Source organism: Dendrobates tinctorius, unplaced genomic scaffold (assembly GCF_039654945.1).
Source record: "Dendrobates tinctorius isolate UK_male_01 unplaced genomic scaffold, ASM3965494v1 ptg000003l, whole genome shotgun sequence".
Taxonomy (NCBI): domain Eukaryota; kingdom Metazoa; phylum Chordata; class Amphibia; order Anura; family Dendrobatidae; genus Dendrobates; species Dendrobates tinctorius.
Window position 1 is genome coordinate 3,026,503 of NW_027361671.1, and position 22,964 is coordinate 3,049,466.

Here is a 22,964-nt window from a genome sequence, read left to right on the forward strand (position 1 = left end):
TAAAGGACATCAATACAAAAATCCCATTAAATACTCCAATTCCCCTACTAACCTAACTCAGCGTTTTGTGAGATTTATCGCTAAAGTTGTAAAATAGAGCAATTGCATCTGTGCTTTGACATCTGAGCACCCCAGGAGCCATGCTGATACGGTACATAAAATAGCATGGTGGGGGTGCTGTTAAAAGAGGTTGTCTCATCATCCAAAATGGGTAAAATAGCTTACAAACAAGCAACAGTGGAATTTAGCAGAGGGATTTTCCTTACATAGTTTACTGCTGTAGTCCATCAATGGTCTTAAGTCTCCTAGGCAAGGAACGCAGCACTTTCATGCTCTTTTCTATAGAGCTTCTGTGTACTGCTTAGATAGATGGATCAGACCTTCCCCGATACAGCCATAGCAAAGCTGCGTGTGCTCGCAGCATCGGGGTGCACAGTCTGGACCAGGGCACCCGCTTTCCCATCCAAGCAATCCGGATGCTGGAGAGAATTGCATTGACTTTAATTCAGATGAGAACAACCCTTAAGATTCTTCATTATTGCCCAAGAGCTTCACGCTACGCCTCTGTATAATAAAGCTTCCCTCAGACAGACAGGTACAGTCACATCAGTCTTTGTACATTACACTGACAGATCACTGTTAGGAGGAGAACACAGAAAATCTAAAAAGATGAAAACTGAACTCGATTTTGAACAGAGGGAAGTTATTGTACCTAAGGAGACCAGAAGAGCTAAAGACCCCGTGAACATTTTATGTAATTGGCCTAGATTGGGTGGCGCAACACTACTCCCTGCTAAGCCGCACAATCCATCTTAATAAAGGGAAAGCTTTTGCGGCGGAAACGTCCCTGAACATCTATTGAAATCATTTACTTATCCCTGCTCCCGTCCATTTAAAGTATTCATTTAGCTTGTAACCCAGAACAATTCTTGTCAGGAAGATAGAGAAGGTTCCTGGACTGAAACTAGGCCACTGCCAAGAGAAGCCGGAGAGAAGTTTTCCACTGTCTCCTGCCAGGGTCTTCTAATCCTCCAACAAGAGGACCAATGGTCGGAGGGGAGTTCACGTCATATGATCTCCTAATGAAATTCCTAATGGCATCACGGAGAATTCTGCCAACTAAATATAGACAATAGTGACAGCATGGGAAAATGACGAGACTGCCTAATGCGACAGTAACACCTGGAGATGATCGTGTAATTACGTGCCTATAAAGTAATGAATCACCAAACATGGTGGGGAATCAATAGAATGGAAGCCAGGACTAGTGGGCAAAAAAAGTCAGGGAAACGATGGAGGATCAGATTTCTCCACTGCTGTCCTTTTCCTCCGGCATACTCCCTCATGTAAAGTGAGCAAGACAGGGCATCCGAATATGTGTCAGGGCATTGACAATACTGATGGCCACTAACTAGCTCCACTTGGACCCTGACAATTCTGGTGTGGAAGGAGTAAAGAGGCTTGTGCCAATTCGTAAAGTTATCCCCTTCCCAGATAAAGGTAATCTGTCAACAGGTTTTTGCCATCTAATCAAAGAGCAACATAAGGCAAGATGGAGACCCCCATTCCAGCAATGTGTCACTTATTGGGCTGCTCACTTAACAAGAGATGACTAGAGGATTAGTAAACCAGCTGTTATTTAGTCCTCTAAATTCATGAGCTCTTTCTAACCCAACCCACACCACTGTCACAGATATTTGTGTACACTGTGCGTAGGCAGAAAACAGTGGTGGGGTTGGGGTTATACAGAGCTCAGCAATCAGACGGGCAGACCTTCAACAGAAAAAAAAAAAAAAAAAAAAACCACTGATCTTTTCAAAACTGCAAACAGAAGTTTGGCAAGAGACATTGCTGAAATCAGGATCTCTGCCCAACCATCAAGCTGATCGCAGATAAGGTGGCAAAAACATGGTGACAATTTTCCTTTAAGTAGATAAGAGCCACATTAAATGGAGTCTGTGCAGACTATTTAATGTGGCTTTATTCTCGTCTACTGTATATAATTGCTTTGCTACATTGTATGCAGCACTGCTTGTATTTTTTGATTATTTATAGGGCAATCATTCCTTTTTTTAGTTGCATACAGATTTCCTTTAAAGCACCACTCCAGCATTTTCCTTTCATTGTAGTGCTGGAGTGGTGCTTCCCACACCTGGTCCTATACTTACCTGCTGACATCTTCACCTTCTATTGCTGCTGCTCCCATCGGACTTCAGTTTGTGACCTGCCAGATCGCTCCAGTATTTTAAGAAGTGAACCGGAGGTCATTTTTCAACGCCAGTCTACAAAAGCCCCACTCTGGCTCTCAGACTTTCATGTAGAGCTTGTGCCTGTGGCTTCCTGCCCGCCAGAATCTGCAGTCACAAGGATGACAGCAAGAATGGAGCTGCGCCAATAGGTGAGAACGGAGGCGGGTACGTTTAAGACTACAGACTGGGACCTTAAGCCCCCGTTACACATAACTATGTCCCAGCGATCCCACCAACGATCCGACATGGATGAGATCGCTGGGACATCGTTAGACAGCCTCAGCGATCAGGACCAGCGACACTGGTTTCTAATGTAAACCTCGGGTATCCAGGAGCCGCGGCACAGAAGATGGGTCAAGGAAGGGTTTTTGAGCATGGGTGTGATTCAAGGCATGTTTAAAGCATGAGGGAAAGACACCAGTTGTTAGTGATAGGTTGTAGAAACGGGTTAGGGTTGGAATGAATACTGTGGTGAGGTTTGGGATCAGGTCAAGTGCACAGGTGTTGAGATGTGATCTGGAGAGTAGAAAGGAAAGTTTATCTTCTGTAATGACAGAGAAGCTGGTTTTGGAAGAAGAGGGCTGAGTAGTTACAAGGAGGGGCAGTGGAGACTGTAGGCCGAAGCTTTCTCTGATGTTGTCAATCTTTGCTTTATGAAGAGGAGTGGGCCTCTTAATGAATTAGAAGTGTCTGATGAGTGGTTGTCATAGTGAATGGAATAAGATTTGTGGCGTAAATAACGCCACGAATTTGAGGAGTGGATGTTACCCACGTCATGTCCCAGCTCTACCCTCTTTGTCAGAGCAGGGAAAAAATGGCGTGAAAACACCATAAGGAAAATTTTAACGCAGCTTCGCAACGAGTTACAATTTGGCTACTCTTCACAGCTTTTTACTTTGATGAACAGGGCCCTATATTTATAGTTCAAACATTTAAATTGATTTTTTTAAGACAACACTTTTAATGAATCCTATCCATTATAAGCAGAGTTTACACTCATTACATATAGTCATTAGACAGATGTTTGACAAGCTTTTTTCCCCCCTCCAACGAACCTTGATCTTTACAGCAATAAAAATCTAATAGCAACCAGAGATTATAAAGGTAAGCTTGCTCTTATTGGAGACTTTAGGACCAGTACCTGGCTGTCTCTTCAATCTGTATATCATCCACAGATGCAGTAACACAAGCCACACCGGCATGCCTTTCAGCTGGAAAAAAAAAAAAAAAAAAAAAAAGAAAAAAAGCAGACATGAGACACAATAACAATAATACCTTATGAACAAATCATATTACCAGAAAGAATATAATTCATTTAGAGAACAATATCATCATACAAAAGAAACAGGAATCAACTATGGCAGAGGAACGCTTGTCTACAAATTTATCAACAATCGGTCACAATTGACTGGCAAAGCCAAGAATAAAGGATATATCTAACCATTAATCCAACAAACTCCCTTGCCAAAATAAAATAAAAAACATTTCCACCTATTTGTTAGGAACTGAGAAAAAGTTGGATAAAATACTAATTGAGCGTTGCTGAAAGAAATCTGATCAACTTTAGACTGTCGGAAACTTTACTTCAGAGGATTTACAAATGTTTCAATCGTTCCTATGCCCCATAGCAAATCAAAGTTAGAACCTTCAAAAGGTGCAATAGGAAACTCAGGCACCCACAATCAAATATCCCCTTAAGGATTATTCCAATTTAAGACATTTATGGCATATCAAAAAGGTGCGCCATAAATTTCTGATAGATTAGGTCCCTCTTCTAGAACTTGCATCAGTCTCCAGAACGGTGGCCCCGCACTCCTGTCTTGCTCGGCTCTCATTCACTACAACGGGAGTTCTGAAAACAGCCCAGCGATGCTCAATATCCACACGCTTAGGGCTCGGGGATCAGTCCCATGAGTGGGAACCACATCTATTATATTTATGGCATATCTTGGCATAACCGGGAAAACACTTTGAAAGGGCAAATCCACATTTACAGCATTTTTTGTTCTACAGTCCTTCCTCCCATCCTTTCTCCACTTCTGGAAAACATTCATTTGATAGGTGAACAATAAAGTAGGGACCAGAATGCTATCCGTAAAGAGGGGACATACAGGCTTACATAGATACTAATGATAATTTGTCATTAAATCTTTTGCAAGCTTTGCTTTTTTTTATTTTAGATGCAGTGGACTGTTAGATCAAATGCTACATAGCCTTCAGTCAGTCACCTCCTTACCATAGAATTAGGCTATGTGCACTTGTGCAGTAGTAGCAGCGACCAAACAGTGCAGAAAATGTTTTTTTGTCTGATAAAAAAACAAACGGATTTTGGATGGATTTTTTTTACATTGAAGACTATGGGAAATTGATCCATTAGGTAACCAACCATCTGTTTTTCCTTTGGTTTGAAAAGGATCCATTTTTTGGTTATTGGGTCAGTTTCAAATGAAAGAGAATGCATGGCTGTTTAACAGATCAATTTTCTCTAAAACTTAAAATCTTAAAAAAACCTGATCCAGTTAAAATCAGGGTGTTTCAGCTGGACAGCACCGTTGTGTCCCAACAACTATTTTGTTAATGGCTTTCTGCTGCATCAGTTCTGCCTCATTATTCCTTCTGAAACTTCATAGAGATCATTAATAGGATTTTCTTGGATTAGAAAAAGATTAGATAGGGTCTTCCCCCCCCCCCCCCCCAGAAGTTTTGCGATACCAGACTCAGCCCACAGACTAGTGTGACACTGTTTTGATGGAGGAAAAAAAAAAAGTTAAGACTAGAACAAGATTAGGCTAAATAGTATTCACTTTGAAATAAGACATCACCCCAATGATATTTTTTTACAGAAGCAGTTTTCATTTCTGAAGAAAGAGCAGTGCTCCTATTCCTACCTGCCAGACAGGCTGTGGTATCAATCCAGGTGAGGAGCTGTCCAGCACTCAGCTCACCCAGGTGGTTGGAGTGCCAGGGGTAGACCGTGTGGCACATCTGGACTTCACCCATCTCGTAGCCAGATGTCAGGGCTGAGCCCTCTCTCCGGGTGTCACCTGCTGCATCAGCCGGGTCCCCAGAGAGCAGCATGCGGGTCACTGACACTAACCTCTGCAGGAGCTGCCTGGGGTCCGGGAGCCGGGTCCGGGATCTGTGAACGGCAAGAAGACACAATGCCAAGTGTGCAGCGAGCAGGAGGAGTGTGGGGAGGGTCAGGCCGGCCGGGCTGCTGAGTGGCATGTAACCTAAGAATGGCAGGCAGAGCTGGAGGGTGCAGGCACTTGTGCAGCAGGTACTGGCAGTGCACACTTTCCAGCAGGTGCCTTTCATGTCTCAGCTGATACAAAGTGCACAGCCTGTGGGGTCACATGAGTGAACCACAGTCCCAGGGTCATAGGAGCAGGCTGGCAGCTTGCCCAGGTGGCATGTAACCACACCTTGCCTTCCATTCTCACACTTCTCAGTAATGCTCAGCTCATCAGAGGAGCATACTCACAAGATCAAGGAATACTACAGCACCCAGCGATGGTATTCTGTACAATACACCAAATCACTACTAAAACTAAAGTACATAAGTCCCAAACACAGAGTGCAATGTTATACTATACCAAAAAACCCTAGAATATGAGAGCACAGTGTATTTATACTATGGCATAAATATCCTAATATACCGTATCTCAGAAAACATGCGCTGCGGTGCAATCAGTGTAAAGAGGCCATTAACCAAAAAACCTCGTTGTGATGAGGGCATGCGGCGCATTATCGGAGTCACAGCTTGCGGATAGGACCTGTTGTGGTTGATGGGTGGTTTTATAGATACATTCATAGCACAGCCTCGGCCCAAACACTACATCAGAATAAACCCTTAGAAATAACAGGTTTTACAGTGCAATCTGTGTAAAGTTCACAAGCCAAGTGCGGCAACATTCAATGGGTCAGATTATTGAACTGGTCGAAAAATTAAAGCTGTTATTAGTTATTGGCAACAGTTTATTTTAACGTGCAGAATACAAAATGGAAGCTGCGTTGTGATTGGTTGCTATGGGCCAAAGATGGCTTTTATATTACAGTTTTATAGGTTTCCCCTTTTGGCAAGTCTCTCACACTAAAGACTGACATTACCAGAAAGAGGGAGGATATTAACGCAATAGAAGCACCTAAAAAGGAATTGTGCAGAAATACTCTCACCCGACATCAAGCAATAAAGGGAACCCCCATTCATGCTGCCCAAACCTCTGACAGGATGAATCGCAGCCAGGGATATAGTGCTACGAAACGTTCCGGTGTTTCAGAGTTAATATACTTTGAGGATACAGCCATTTTTAAGGTGATTGACAGATCTTGCCCCATGTACACCCTATTGAGAGACAGCGCTGGGAAGAGAGGGCTGGGGGCGGTGGCGGACTAGGTTGTTTTTTATTCAAATGGTGAAAAAAATTCCAAAGTTTGTTTAAAAAAAAAATAAATAAAATTGCAACATTTTCTGAGACCTGTGGCATCTCAATTTTTCCGATCTAGGGCTTGGTGAGGGCTTATTTTTTCTCGCTGAGCTAACGTTTTTAATGATACTATTTTGTTGCAGATACGATCTTTTGGTCACCCGTTATTGCATTTTAATGCAATGTTGTGGTGACCAAAAACACGGGTATTTCTTACTGGTAATGTGTTTTTACGAAGCCCATGACAGCATCCTATGAGAGAGGGGATCTGCACCACAAGGACAGGGAACCTTTAAGATAAAAAGGGAGGCTCCTCTCTCCACATGAGTGGTTTACAGAGCTTGAGAGGGCCTCCAGTTAGTGTACACACAAATACATTTATATAACTTCATTGACTATACCAACTTATTCTTAATCTCACTTTAAGTGGAACTATATACAATGACCCACCAACCAAAGCGCTGTCATGGGCTTCGTAAAAAAACATTACCGGTAAGTAATACCCGTGTTTTCCTAGCACCCATGACAGCACCCTACGAGAGAATTACAGGGAGGGACCACAGCTTGTAGAACCCTTCTCCCAAACGTTGAATCAGAAGAGGCAGACAGATCTAGTCAATAGCAGGTGGAAGGTGATGACCACGTAGCCGCCTTACAGATCTGCTTGATAGACACCTCTGCCCTCTTCCCAGGAGGCCGCCATTGCTTTTGTAGAATGAGCCGTCAAATCATCCGGGATCGATCTTCCCACATACACACAGGCCAACTTGATCGCTTCCCTTATCCACCTGGACAGGGTACCATTCGAGGCTCCCATCCCCTTTCTAGCACCCTGGAAGGAGATAAACAGAGCCCTATCCTTCCTACAAGATTCTGTTGCCTGCAAATAGTGAAGGAGGCACCTCCTGACATCTAGGGTATGAAATCTCTTTTCCCTATCATTTTTTGAGTCAGGACAGAAGGAAGGTAGGGATATGTCTTGCGATCTATGGAATCTCAACACCATTTTGGGCAAATAGGCTGGATTGGGCTTCAAGACTACTCTATCATCCATTATGACTGTAAAAGGAGGATCTGCTGAAAGGGCCTGTAAGACCCCAATTCTGCGTGCTGACGTAAGGGCCACCAGGAGTATGGTCTTAAAGGAAACCAGTTTTATGGATGCATCTACTAATGGCTCAAAAGGGGGTTCGGTCAAAGCATTTAGGACCAGATTCAAGTCCCACGGAGGGACTCTGGCTATCGGGGCTCTTCTGGATCTAGTGCAGGCCTTGATGCAACTAACTACCCACCGGTTACCTGCTAAGTTGTAGTTATAAAGTGCCCCCAATACTGACAACTGAACCTTCAACGTGCTTAGTGCTAGGCCCCGATCTCGCCCTCTCTGAAGGAATTCCAGAATCTCCCTCAGGGGCACCTTCCCTTTTGGAGAACACCCTGTAGAAGATAAAAAGCTCTTCCAAAGAACTACCATAAATCCTTGTAACTGGTTTCCTATGAGCAAGCAAGGTGGAAATCAGGTTATCTGAGAATCCCTTACCCCCCTAGCACCGACCTCTTAAGTTCTAGGCTGTCAAGTGCAGCCCAGATACCTGAGGATGAAGCACGAGTCCTTGAGCTAGAAGGTCTGGGACCTCCGGGATCTCCGGAAGGATCCAGGCATCCATGGCTGACATATTTCAGAAAAAACAGGGCCTATTGGGCCAAAAGGGAGCTACGAGTATTATTCTCGTCCTTACTGCCTGATCTTCCTGAGGACTACTGGTATCAGACAGATTGGGGGAAAGGCATATGCTAGGGAAAACTTCCATCTGATCCAGAAGGTGTCTATCACATAGGGATTATCTCTTGGGTTCAGGGAGCAGAATTTCTCCACCTTGGTGTTCTGTCTGGTGGCAAACAGGTCGATCTCTGGTTCTCCCCACATCTCCACTAACTGCTTGAACACCGCCGACTTGAGGGAGTATTCTACCTGCAACAGCGGCCTGCGGCTTAGAAAATTTGATTTCACATTGTCTCTCTCATGTTGGCTTCTGCCAATTTTAAAATCCGTTTGGTTACTGGCAATAGGGCCAGGGAACGTGTACCCCCCGATGGTTCACATACGCTACTGTGACCTGATTGTCCAACAGTATCTTTACATGGCGGCCTTGCAGGAATGGCAGAAGAGTCTGTAGCGCATTCTCTACTGCCAGAAGTTCCAACATATTCGAGGAGTCTCCCTTCTCTAACCGTGACCATGTCCCCTTAACCAGGTGGCTTTCCAAATATGCCCCCCACCCCCTGGGGCTGGAAATTGTGGTAACTACTTTGGAGATGTGAGGAAACCAAGGGACTCCCTCCTGAATAGTTTTTATCCTCAACCACCAACAGAGAGAATACACGACTTCCCGTGGCAGAATTAGCGTACTGTCTAGATGTCCCTGTAACAGACGCTGACTCTCTAGGATGAATTCTTGCAAGTCTCTCAAATGGATCTGGGCCCACTTCACTGCCGGGATACTAGGGAGCCTACGAGCGACATAGTACTTCTGAGAGTCCGTATTGGATTTTTTTATTGTCCTGGAGATGAGATTGAATAACTTCTTTTTTTTCTCCTCTTGCAAACTGCATTCCTGCCAGTGGGAGTTGAGTAAGAGCCCCAAAAAGATCTGTGTCATCTGTGGCTAAACCTGGAAAAAAAAATAAAAGATCACGGTTACAAACACCATCCTAAGTCTCTTAAAATGGTGACTATGTCCCCCATTTGACTATGGCAATGAGCAAAGGAGCGCCCCACTATCAGGAAATAGACTGTCTCTCAGGTGAGCAGTCACTCCCGCTATCAGTTTTGTAAAAACCCGAGGGGCCTCCGCCAACCCAAAGGGGAGCGGCTCTGTACTGAAGATGTTTCACTGTGCCGCACACTGGTACCACCACCCTGAGAAATTTCCTGAATGCTGTATGAATTGGCACATGATAATACGCGTCCTTTAAGTCCAGGTCAGCCATATAACAGCCTGGGAAGAGTAGCTGATTTTTCAACCTTATCGATTCCATCTTGAATTTTGGAATTCTTAAATATCTGTTCAGGCCTCTCAAATTTAAGATGGTCCTGAAAGAGCCATCCGGTTTCTTTATTAGGAACAGAAGAGAATAGAAGCCTTCCCCCTGCTCCTCTACTGGTACATATTAGATTACCTTTTTCCGGAAGAGGCCGAAAACCTCTGTCTCTAGAGTGGTCCGTTCTGTGACAGACGCCCAATGGGCCATGACGATAAACCTGTTGAGAATCCAGAGGCTGGCTGATATTTTCTCCCAGGCTGGAAGGAAGTGGGAGAGCCTTCCCCCCACCTGGGAGAGAGTCATTTGGGGGACTTCCAATCTCTTCGGGAGGAAAAGCCAAACAGGAACCCTTTGGATCTTTTCCGACTATCGTCACGTTTCCCTTGATCCATGGACCCCCCTCTTCCTGTCAAACTTTTTCCTCCAAAAGGACTGCATAAAGGAAGAAAAGGGAGGCTTAGGAAAACCTTTTGTATTGTCAGCGGCCTTTTCCAAAAGGTCGTCCAGAGACGGATGACATAACTTCTTGGGCAATGCACTGTCCAGACCCCACCCACATAAAGCACATTCCCTATGCTTTGCTTTCCCTGTACGTTTCCTAGGGAACTCCTAACATAAGGCCATATAGAAAACAGGGGGAGAAGGGGAGAGAGGAGAGAGGCCTGCATTAACAAATGGCATTCTCGTAGCTCACTCACCACTCCCAACAAATAAAGGGTACTGGTACAGGAGGCTGGGTGTCATCCAAAGGGTCTCTTTAGGGACCGTGGAACTTTTCATCTTGGTGAAGCTGTGCCGCCTGGAATCACTGGACCTGTGTGTGCCACTGGATCGGTCCGTACTTCCTTCTTGGTGCCAAGAACGCTGTGACTGATCCTTTGGTGATCCTCTGTGCTGCTGCTGTGGGCTCTGCTGTGCCTCCATCTTGCGTGTGTGCCCCTGCCTGGCCGTCGGTCCATCCTTAAGTACCTACATGCACGGGGATCCGCTGGCCGGTGTCCCCCGCACTTCCGGTTCCGCTACCCAGGTTCCCCAAGTGCAAAGGTCCCGGCCACGTCATCCGAGCACAACTTCCTGTTTCCAGCCACGCTCTGGCAATGCGCCGGGACGCAGGGATGCTGGCCACCATGCAGTGCTGGCGCCGCCGACACCTGCCGGCTCACGCCCAAGACCCCATCGGGCCCCCCGTGGCACTTCCAGGGCACAGGCCGAAAGCAGAGACGGTGCCCTGCTGCAGCCGACTGGCCCAGGCCTGGGATCCTCCTTTCTTCCATCTTCTACAGCACTTGCCGCTGCCGCCATCAGGTACAAGGTTCCGCCCTACAAGGACAGGAAACCACTGATACGGAGAGAGGAGCCGCCCTTTTTAACTTAAAGGTTCCCTGTCCTTGTGGGGCGGATCCCCTCTCTCATAGGGTGCTGTCATGGGTGCTAGGAAAAAACGTAATTCTGGCATTTTGACTTTCTACGGCGTTTACTGATTGGATTAATTATTTTTATACCTTGATAGATCGGGCAGTTCTGAACGCGGCGATACCAAATGTGTATTTTTTATTTAATTTTTAATTGTTTTATTTTGAATGGGGTGAATGGGGGGTGATTTGAACTTAAATTTTTAATATTTTTAAAAACTTTTCTTTTACATACCTCAATAGTCTCCATGGGAGACTTGAAGCTGCAGTTGTCTGATCACCTCTGCAACACACAGACGATGATCAGATCACCTGTGAGTAGCAAAATTGCTCACTTGCTATGAGCCCCAACCACTGGGCGGCGCTCATAGCAATCCGACAATGACAACCACAGGGGTTTCCTGGCGACCCGCAGTCATGTGACACGGGTGGCGATGGGTGGGATTGGTGACGCCCTTCCGGCGCAACCACATTAAATGTTGCTGTCAGAGATTGACAACGGCATTTAACGGCTTAACAGCCACCAGTGGATCACGATTCCACCCACGGCTGTTAGGGTCACATTTCTGCTGGTCAACACAGCTGACATGTGCCGGGAAAGATGTGGGCTCACCACCGGAGCCCACATCAAAAGGGAAGGGGCACGACATGCTCCGTACATGTATGGTGCATGTCGTGAAGGAGCATAAAATTGCCATCTTTCATTCGATGCACTTATCCAAATAAAGACACAAAAAGCAGTCAAAAGATCTTATGTGCCCTAAAGAGGAATAAACAAAAAACTACAGCTTGGCACATAAAAAAACAAGCTTTCTTACAGGAAAAAAGAAATAAACTTACAGATGTCAAACGGACAACTCAAATGGAAAACAAAAAAACAACACACCCAACAAGGTTTACATTTGTATTGCCATGATCATACGTGATCATGAAGAATAAGGCTATGTACACACGTTGCGTAATTGTTACGGATCCGCAGTGGTTTTTCTGCACGGAGTCTTCAAATGAGTGTTCAAGCAAGGTTAAAAAATTGGGAATCCAAAATTGAAGTGCACATGCTGCAGAAAATTCCATCCTGATTCGCTTTATTTTCCACAGCATGTCAATTCTTTGTGAGGACCTGCAGCGTTTCCCGCCCCCATTTACTTCCATTGAGGCACTCAAATACACAACAAATCCGCAGGTGTAAAAGTGTTTGCGGATTTCATGCGGATTTGGCTGAAAAACCGCAGTGGATTTTTAAAATGCAAATAAATCAGGAGGAAGAGTGTGTGGGCAGAGAATCAAAAATAGAGCCAATCTTGATTGAAACATAACAATGGAGGAAGGACTTGAGAAAGCAATTTTTTTTTTTTTTTAATAGTAGTACATCTTTGATGAGCTAAGAAATCTGCATAAAAAATGCACGTAATTGCCAAGAGATGCAGAGTCTGCACAGAAATTTCCCCAGGCAAATCCGCAACATGCGCACATAGCCTAAGGTTGTCAACTCGTTATTACTGCACAGTGAATGTCAAGAGTCAAAAATGGCTGAATTTCATGTTTTCATCACTTCACCGTACTTAGAATTTTCACACTTTTTCATTACATTATATGATAAAGTGAGTGGTGTCATTAAAAACTACTATTCATCTCACCTAATAAAAAAACCCCTTAAATATAGCGGTCAGCAGAAATTTTTTTTTTTATGGTTCTTCAAAGAGAATGGGAAGAAAAATAATCTAAAGAACAAAATCGAGAAATTCCCAGGTTTTTAAAAGTATTAAATTACATAGCGTATATAATACACAGCCACAATCTGCTCATGATGATATAGGAGGAGCACTAACTCACAGCTAAAAGCAGAGTCCTTTCAGATACACTAATCTGTACGTAAACCAACAGCTCTACGTTACCTTCCACCCATAAGTGGGAGCCTCCAGTCCATTTTCTTTCCTTGAGCAGTGATTTTTCTTCTGTTTCATTTACATCTTGTGCCAGTTACACCACCTCTTTATTGCAGGACCCCACACCTTTGAATGGAACAATGTGCTTTTCCCTAGGAACACTGGATTAAATACACAGAAGGTCAAGGAGTCATCTAATCCTGAGGCCCAGTTCCTCAAATTTCTCCCCAGTTACCACAACAGGCCATAAAACAGAAATTATTTGGGAGTGAGAGACACCGTAAAACCTCCAGAGCACCTCAAATATGGCCTGTCTTGGTAACTGACGAGAAGAAGAAAGAAAAAAATCCAGTTAGTCAACACAAGGTGTCAAACCCTCCACATAGTCTCCATACAGCCTTATATCAAACTCCAACAATCCACATGTGGTAATCACTGACTGGAGTAATGACTGGTCCACCTGTGAGGAGCGGAGAGCCACAAAACCTGGCCTAAGAAAAGGCACTGCTGTATAGAAGAAGTATGTAATGTTATTGGCCTAATTTTTTTTTACCATTTTTAGGCTAAGGCCGGGGTCACACTGGCGAGGAATACGGCCGAGTGAGAGGCGCTAAAAGCACGCATTAGACACGGACCAATGATTCTCTATGGGGTCCCTCGCACCAGGCGTATATTTCTCATGCGTATTCTACGCTCCGCGCCCATCGCAGCATGCTGCGATTGTCAGCGTACTACGCCCGTAATACGCCAATGCAAGTCTATGGGTGCGCAAAAAATATGGATTACACACGGACCACACATGTGACTTGCGAGAAATACGCACCCGGTGTCTTTTAGCAAAGCCGGCAACTCAGTGCGCTATACAGTAAACTCACACTGACAGGTTTAATAAAGAAACGAAAGAATAGATATAGACACATAGAATACATATATATATGCATTCTATGTGTCTATATCTATTCTTTGGTTTGTGTTATAAAACCTGTCATAGGGCTCCATTATATGTCCATTTTGCAAGCCTGCGAGAAAATCTCGCCATACGGATGGGATACGGATTACATACGGATGTTTACATGCGCAAAATACGCGACCACACCTTGATTACGGATGACATACGGAGCACTGTTTAGGGGTCATTCATCTGTATTACGCATGTAAAATACTGACCGTATTTTGCGTCGGTTAGTGTGACCCCGGCCTTACTTTACGTGTTGCCACTGCATTATGGCCAAGATGCAGCAAAAAAAAAAAGTGGCATCATTTATGTCTAGTAAATGATGCTGTATAGCGTATTGAAAACTAGAAAAACATTCCTGGAGGATAGAATTGAAGAAAAAAGGCAACTCTGTTTTGATCATGTTCACTGAGCTGTTTTATGATGAAACCAAAAATAATAAGGATCTCTTGCCTGAACTCAACAAACAAGAACATGTGAATGCAGTCTATGGCCACGTTCACACTTTGAAAATTTGTTCAGTATTTTCCATCAGTATTAATAAGTCACAGCCAGGAATGGAACAAATACTGAGGTAAAATAATGACCAAATACTGTCTGTGTGAATGTGACCTAATGAAGTGCTCAGGTAGGATACCACTCCATGAACAACTTATAAATGAGATCTGGGACTTGTGTGATGCACATGGAGAATGTGAGTTGTTAGAAAATGCAACAAACATGACATTTCGGTCTGTAGCTTAAAACCTTCATCAGACGGATTACCAATGGAGAAAAGACCTCAGAGAAAACGGCACAATATGAATAACGTAGCAGTGAAAATATGCAATGTCAAAAACTCACCATAATCTCATTGTGGGAATTTAACCTAAAGCTAGGTACACAGTGTTTGTGCCCAGTGTCTTTGTGCCTGCTGTGTTTGAGCCCAGTGTCTTTGTGCCCAGTGTTTGTGCCTGCCATGTTTGTGCCCAGTGTGTTTGTGCCTGCTGTATTTGTGCCGTGTCTTTGTGCCCAGTGTTTGTGCCTGCTGTGTTTGTGCCTAGTGTCTTTGTGCCTGCTGTGTTTGTGCCCAGTGTGTTGGTGTCCAGTGTTTGTGCCTAGTGTCTTTGTGTCTGCTGTGTTTGTGCCCAGTGTCTTTGTGCCCAGTGTGTTGGTGCCCACTGTGTTGGTGCCCAGTGTCTTTGTGCCTGCTGTGTTTGTGCCCAGTGTCCTTGTGCCTGCTGTTTGTGCCCAGTGTCCTTGTGCCTGCTGTGTTTGTGCCCAGTGTCTTTGTGCCTGCTGTGTTTGTGCCCAGTGTCCTTGTGCCTGCTGTGTTTGTGCCCAGTGTCTTTGTGCCTGCTGTGTTTGTGCTCAGTGTCTTTGTGCCTGCTGTGTTTGTGCCCAGTGTCCTTGTGCCTGCTGTGTTTGTGCCCAGTGTCCTTGTGCCTGCTGTGTTTGTGCCCAGTGTCCTTGTGCCTGCTGTGTTTGTGCCCAGTGTCCTTGTGCCTGCTGTGTTTGTGCCCAGTGTCTTTGTGCCTGCTGTGTTTGTGCCCAGTGTGTTTGTGCCCAGTGTCTTTGTGCCTGCTGTGTTTGTGCCCAGTGTCTTTGTGCCTGCTGTGTTTGTGCCCAGTGTGTTGGTGCTCGCTGCGTTTGTGCCTGCTGTGTTTATGCCCACTGTTTTTGTGCCCAGTGTGTTTGTGCTCACTGTCGGATGCATGCACATTGGCGACATTCAGTGTGAAAAAATTGCAGCATATACTTGTACATTCATTATTGATGAGACTCAACTATTCAAGTCTATGGGTCCACCCCAAAAATTGAATCCCATACGGATCATACATACAGCATTGGATTTTACAGCTACACTGAAATTCTTAATATTAAATTTACAAGACCAAAAACTGTTTCCTATAGCATGCTAATATATAAAAACAGATGAAATTACAGATGTAAAATTGTCTTTGTTTTCTAGATTAAATTTAGATGTTTTTAATTCTCTCTTATGAGCGTAATCTATGGGAAAGAGAAGGCTGCTGCACTCTAATACACAACAGAACAAACCGTATGCAGACCCCAATCTGCCAAAGGCCGAAAGAACTCACATTAGGCATCCAACTGATGAATCCCCATGGAATTGGGAACGTTACGCTCCTGATCTATACAGTTGGCTAAATGCATATACACAGTGTGCCCTCAGCCTAATTGTTTTTTTTGGAGAGCAGGCTGAAGGGTGGGCTACGGGGTGCCTTTGGAGACATAGCCAAATATTGCTGTATGCCGCGGGTACATCGCAGCTTGGTGCATATGAATGGGATGACATTTTTACATTTTGAACTATAAGGTACCTCGATTGCAAGAAGCAAATCACAAAAAATTCCAACTGGTTCTAAATTTTTGTGACTTGCTTGTTGCAGTCGGTCACAGTGTGACCCCAACAATATGCAATACGCTGGGATATAGAAGCCACCTGAAGCAATCTTTGGTCACAGGAACTGTACTGAGGCCAACGACGACATGCAGCTAAAGCCTTTATTAATGATCTGATCGGCACAGCAAATACTGATGTCTCACACATGGCAAAATATTAATCAAGCAGGAATCTGGATCAGACCCTGATTTGTCACTGCTACTGCCCTAGCGATTACTGAGAATTGGGCAGGGGTATTTTCAGGAATTGTAACTCCCTGTTGTCAGTTTATACATATCAGGGTAAAGTGGATTTTTGATATGTGCTGCTGGTTTCTCACAATCAAAATGATCTTAAGAAAAAGCGGTTTAATGTCAATGTGTTTCAGAGTCCATATTACTCCTTCTTCAGGACCACCAGAAATGAAAATGACAGCTCAGAGACATGTGGTTAAATAAACAAAAAATTCAAATGGAAGCACCAAAAAAAGTGCCGAATGTCACATGTGAATGCACCCTGCCCCCTTTTTTTTTGGCTCTTCCATTTGAGTTTTTTTTTTGTATTTAACCGCATGTCTGTCAGTTGTCATTTTCATCTGTGGTTGTCCTGAAGAAGGAGTCAGATGGACACTTTTTCTTGAGATCATTTAGAGTGTGAAAAATCAGCAGCACATATCAAAATTCCACTTTACCCTGATATTTCTCTGACATCACTCGTAGATATTGCAGAAGCTGACATTTTCACCTCATCAGTGGTTGTGTCTCACACAACCCCTTCAGGTGAGCCTATACCTTTTTTTAACTCACCAGTTTTCTTGGATAAGACACTATTGTGCTCTTGCATTTTTTATAGTCAGTTTGTTTATTCATAGAATTGTAAAAGGAATATTACCGAAATTAATAAAAAAGCAGAAGCAATAAAAAAAAGATGGTCTGCAATTATCGTTATTAAAGAGGTTGATCTGTTCCGAACATATTCGGTCATTTCTACTCCCATTGACTCCAATGACGTTCTGCTGTTTACTGCGAATAATGCAAAATCAATATTCGCCGAAACTGAATTTTGATAAATTTGCTGAACTCTAATCAATATCTGATGAGTTGAGGTGTGACACCCGGCTGATTGGCAGGATTGCCAGATGTGCTGAATGGAGGTTCACAACACAGGTCCATCAACAGCCGAGTCCTGCAGAGCCACCGCCTATTTGAATCAACATTTCTTTTTTGTAGACCGCTTGATAAAACTCCCCCACTAAATATGTGTGATAATCAGAAATTCACATTGTCCTGTAATTATAGAAGACCAGCCACAGAAATCATAATTGTACAGTAATGGCTGCTTGTTCTGTGGAAGACGGTTTCCAGAGCTTCACCCATTTAGGTATATCAAGGTGACCTCTTGGAGCCAAGAAAACATTCCACACATATGAGATTTCATCGCCTTCTCAGCCAATGACGGTGTGAAATGTGAGCTCATTAAACACGCTATGGACTTTGAGATAAGAAGACAGATTTACATGTAATCTAGCTAATAGTTTAATCTTCACTACATCTATTGTGTTATTGTTATGTAATCGGATGATGCCTGACTGAAGGCCTGGCCTACTCGAGGAGGCCATCGGAGCAGCCTTCAGTACTACCACCTTTCCCTGCAGCTATTGCTTCCTGCAGTTTTCTGAGGGTTATGTAGTACTGTATGTGTGAAGTACAAATAAATCGCTTAGACCTGATGTGGCTGTTGTATGCATTTTGAAAATCCATGTCAGAATGACTGTATAGTCCTTTATGAAAATTTATGTTATGCGCTTCCTTGCTGCAGTGGATTCTCTAAGCCAAAGGTCAGAGTGAAAGGTACGGACCAGAGGTTTTAATGCAGCTGAGTGGACTGTGCCGAATAGGACATTCAACAGTGATGATCAATACAGGAGAATGCAGGACTGCAGACGGGCAAAAGGAGCTCGAGATATAGGTGAGCCAGATGTGTGGCTACACCTTTGTATTCAGATTACATGGGACCAATGTGATTGAGAACACTATATAAACATCTAGATGTGTTGGTGGCTCGATTAGCTTTGATGGTAGTGGACCTCTTAAATCAGGGCAAGTATAGAGGTGGGAATTAGGGTACCGTTACACTATGCAACGCACCAGCGATCCCGACAACGATACGACCTGGTACGTCGCTAAATGGTCGCTAGTAAGCTGCCATAAAGACAGATCTACTCAACAAAGCAGCTATTCCGCCTGCGTCCCTGAGTTTTGAGTCGCCAACGAGGTCGCTCGTTGGCGTCAAACACAAAAATGCATGCTGGCCAGCGGGACACCAGCGATCAAAATATGGCCCAGGACATTCGAGCACGATCAGCGACATCGCAGTGGGGGCCTGGTTGCCGCTATGTGTCACACGTAGCGAGATCGCTGGCGAAGTCTCTGTTGCATCACAAAATCTGTGGCGTTTTAGAGATCTCACTAACGATCTCGCTATGTGAGACAGGTCCTTTAGGCAGGGGGAAGCATGGAGATTAGATCATCTCCTACACAGAGGCAACTGTTAACCAAGTCAAGGCTGATGATGGTATAGTGGATAAGGCTGAAAACCAGATCTCGGTGCTGAACTGATGTCATGAGAGGAGGTGTGTGTTGGCACTGGCAAGAAATAGCAGCGCTTGTGGGGTCAACTTTGGAGCAGGCAGTGTCATAGGTGCCGTTGACGAAGACGGCTCCAACAAAAAGGATACTTGGACCATGATTATTCTGTCAAAAGTTTTCTTCACTTTATATAAACTTCAAAGCCACCTAAACATGTATATCATGATGGTAAGCAAATATAAACATATCACTTCAATATATTCATCGCATAAGATGCCTATTTAATAAAACAATCAGTCCTTTACAGTCCATGAGACACTGCAGAGAGTGCCTACATCATGGAACAGCAGAGCTGGACATTTTTGAGGAGGAACAACAGTGTATGGAAGGTCTGGTTGGGGTCATGAATGTGGAGAGTCCTACATGTAGGCATGTCGAGTGTAGGAGTTTTTTTCCACACTGACCGAAAAATCTTTTACAGTGTTCACGATCTGCCAGAGGAAAGTAAGCAATGGACATCTAGGTTGTAATTGACTAGGAATTATGTTTCTTGCTGGATCATTACTTCTGATCAAAATGGACAAGGGAGCACACTGTCACTGTGCATATTGCACAATGAGAAGAATCTACCGAGCAAACGTCGAAATTGTCGAAAGTGACAACCATCACATGCCCAGTAGATCAGAGATTAGCCCAGCTCCAGAAAAAGAGGTCACTCATGATGCTTCGCTTTTAGGGAGGGAGCAGAGGCTACGGCAGTAACCCCAGCCTCTGCCCCCGATGACGTTTCCTTTGGAGGATCACAGCATGCGCTTGGATTCTCAAATGAAGCATCATCAAAAAGGATCTAGCAAAAAATAAAGCAGTTACTGTAGTGAGGGAATGGTAGGGACTGTTTAATTAAAGTATATTAGAAGATATATTAGATTACACCATTAAATGGGCATTGAGAAGAAATTAATTTGTGTTTCAGACCATCCTTTTATTGCAAATTGCTGCCATAAAAACTTACACAGCAAACATTATGAAAACCAAAATTTGTGTCAGTCTCAAAATTTTTGGCCACGAATGAATATACATTCAGTGCTGTCCTACCAGAGACACTACAAATCCCAATTTGGTATTTTAGGTCGTAAAATTCCAATCCAGGTGAATGGAGAGCATCGCTACCACTGCAGACATAATACTTCTTTACTACGGATTAGAATCACACAATAGTGTATCAGTAACGACCAATAAAGTGTTTCAACGAGCTGTAAAGACAAAATGTGCCACTTGGGTTTTCAGGTTTGGTAATGTTGCCAAGTCAATAAGCAACTGGAATCTGTTACAGAAACATGTGCAGTGCCCTCCATACCGGCTAGGGTTGTGCCAAGCTTTTGTTACAATATAATAAACACCTTCGATGTGGATACATCCACAAGAACCATTTCTATAGTGTTTGTGGTTTTCATCATTACAGCAAAATAGCAGCTTTCTGGACCCATTTTTATAAGATAAAAACAAAAAATATTCTTGTAAATATAGCCAATAGAATGGATTCATCTGCATAAAAAGGGCTTGGCACACATCATTTGCAGCTTTTTACCTGCTGCTGCACTTTTAGGAAAGGTTGCAAGGTTATTGAGAGGGGTTTACTCATTTACACCAGAAATCGGTGAGAATTATAGTGAAAATCTTCCCCGGTCATCACAGCAGGAGCAAATTATAATTAATGTAGCACTGACCGATGAAGATACACCAGTTATTAAAGCATGACCACTACCACTGCAAAACAGTTAGAAAATGTCAGCCTCCCAAATATTCTGCTATGTGTTTAGATGCAATCTCCGTCTACATTACTAAAACTGCTATGGGGCTCAAAGTGGTGTCAGTGGCAGACATTCAATGGAGGCGACCACACATCTACCATTGAGCCCGCAAGTTTGGTGCCGAGTAGTGATAAGCGAATGTGCTCAGATAACGTCTTATCTGAACATGGTCAGATGTTATCCCAGCATGAGAGTGCTCGTATATTATGTTCGAGTCTCTGCGGCTGCACGATTTGCGGTTGTTAAGGTCCCGCTACATTCAGCGATGCACCAGTGATCCCGAAAATGATACAACCCGGTCAGGATCGCTGGTGCATCGCTAAATGGTCGCTAGTGAGCTGCCAAACAGGCAGATCTCACCAGCGATCGGCAGTCGTCACTTACCTGTCACACGCAGCGAGGGTGATGTCTTCCGCCCGCATCCATGGAGTCACTCGTCGGCGCCAGCAGGAAGCCGACGAGAAATGGAGGATCCCGTTCTCACGCAATCAGCGATATCCAGCAGGGAGCCGGGTCGGAGGTGTCACATGTAACGAGATCGCTACCGATATCGCTGTTGCGTCACAAAATCGGTGACGCTTTAGCGATATCGCTATGTGTGAAGGGGGCTTTAGACAGCCTCATCACATGAGGACATTCACTAACAAACAGGCAATCCCTGCATGTGCTCAGGCTGTCTAACTACCACAAATCATGCAGCTGCAGGGTTTCAAACATAATATATGAGCACGCCCAATATACTCTGATAATGTCTTATACGAGCATGCTCGGGTGTTAACTGAACACGTTCGCCCATCATTAGTGCCGAGTGATCCCTCTCCACACCTACCCTGTCTTCCTGTTGCCCCTTCTATGTGCATTTAGCCAATGTATGGCTATCTCTCAGTCAATTGTGGCTCTTTCTTGGAACATCAGTGCGGTCCCTGGGATCATGGGGGCTTTGGGGTGAACATGGTGGTAGTTCTCATTGTTCAATATTATTTTCCTGGACATCTTCACCGGAACCAGCAGACTCCCAGTTCAGAGCCAGTTTAAAAATTCTGGATTGCTGGTGGCTGTCTAACCAGAGCCCCTTAAGCTTTTTTTTTTTATACTTCTAGATCTTATTTGTAACTGATGCGTATCTTAAAGTGAACTAGATGGAGCATTATAATAATAATATGATTTGGCATTGATTCATAATATTCAACCTCATTGAATTTTAGGGATGTGCAGGCTTCTGCTCCTTTGTAATCAGGGATGAACAGATCATAGGAGGATCATGTCTATGAATTTTACTAAATTTGCTCGTTATGTACTCCAATCTCCCATTTCTACCCCCTGCAGTTTATTTTACATTTATTTTTAATTGCAATTACACAATCTCGACTCACCAATTGTAATAGCACTGACTCAGGCTTTCAGAATTATATTAAGGGTCTGCCCCTAAAAATCTTAATTTTTCCCAAAAAACCCATATAATGACTATTAATAAATTATTACCTTCACCAGTGGGGCATCTCCAATAGATTCAGACCAGATAGTTTCTATAGTGCCTATGAACTGGAGGGCCCACGATGCTGGAGAGCTACCCCTCGCTCGCGTCTGTAAGCCAGATCCTAACTCCTGGCATCTCTTGTGACCAAAAACCTCAGCAGATTCAGTTGGCCAAAAAGCAGAGAAGAGTCAGACTTTTTTTAAATGGTGCCCCATGATTTATTTATAGGTATATTCTACTGTGGTGGCCCAAGTTTAGAAATGTTGCTCCTTTTTGCATTTTTGTAAGGGCGCAGTCAAATGGCCGTGTAAATTGGTATAGCGCTGGGCAGCCCGCCTGATCTAATAGAAGGGTGTCACTACTAGGCTGTTAATCTGGATGCTGTGCATTGCCATAGTGTGAACAGCGGCCGCATACAAGTTTTTTATTGTGCATTAATATACCAGGCAACCGCCCCCTCCATGTATTGGTAGTTTGTGAGCAGGGGCAGACACTGACAGCTTGGGGCCCCTGTGCAAGAAATGTGTCTGGGCCCCCCTCCTTTTATGGCATCAAAGCTACATGTGTATATACATATACTATATATATATATATATATATATATATATAGCCACACACACATATGTATTACAGTCTCCTTTATTATGTATATTGCTGTCCCTTACACAGTGCCCTCTTATGTACAGTACCGTCCCTTACATATTGAATTATATAAAGCCCTGTTTTTT

The 22,964-nt window shown here is 44.0% G+C and overlaps 1 protein-coding gene across 2 annotated transcripts in view; it reads right to left on the bottom strand.

The window, feature by feature from the left end:
* Positions 1-13,395, bottom strand: part of ACOT12 (acyl-CoA thioesterase 12) — a 76,004-nt gene extending 62,609 nt beyond the window's left edge. The window contains exons 1-3 of one of the 2 annotated variants that reach the window (XM_073582057.1): positions 13,029-13,395; positions 5,138-5,388; positions 3,391-3,460 (exon numbers count right to left, since the gene is read on the bottom strand). In XM_073582057.1, coding sequence (XP_073438158.1) covers positions 3,391-3,460; positions 5,138-5,388; positions 13,029-13,060 — 353 coding nt within the window. In that variant the 5' untranslated portion in view covers positions 13,061-13,395. Of the gene's footprint in view, positions 1-3,390; positions 3,461-5,137; positions 5,493-13,028 lie in introns of those variants that run through there. The other variant, XM_073581971.1, reaches the window with a different exon arrangement.
* Between the last annotated feature and the right edge of the window lie 9,569 nt (positions 13,396-22,964).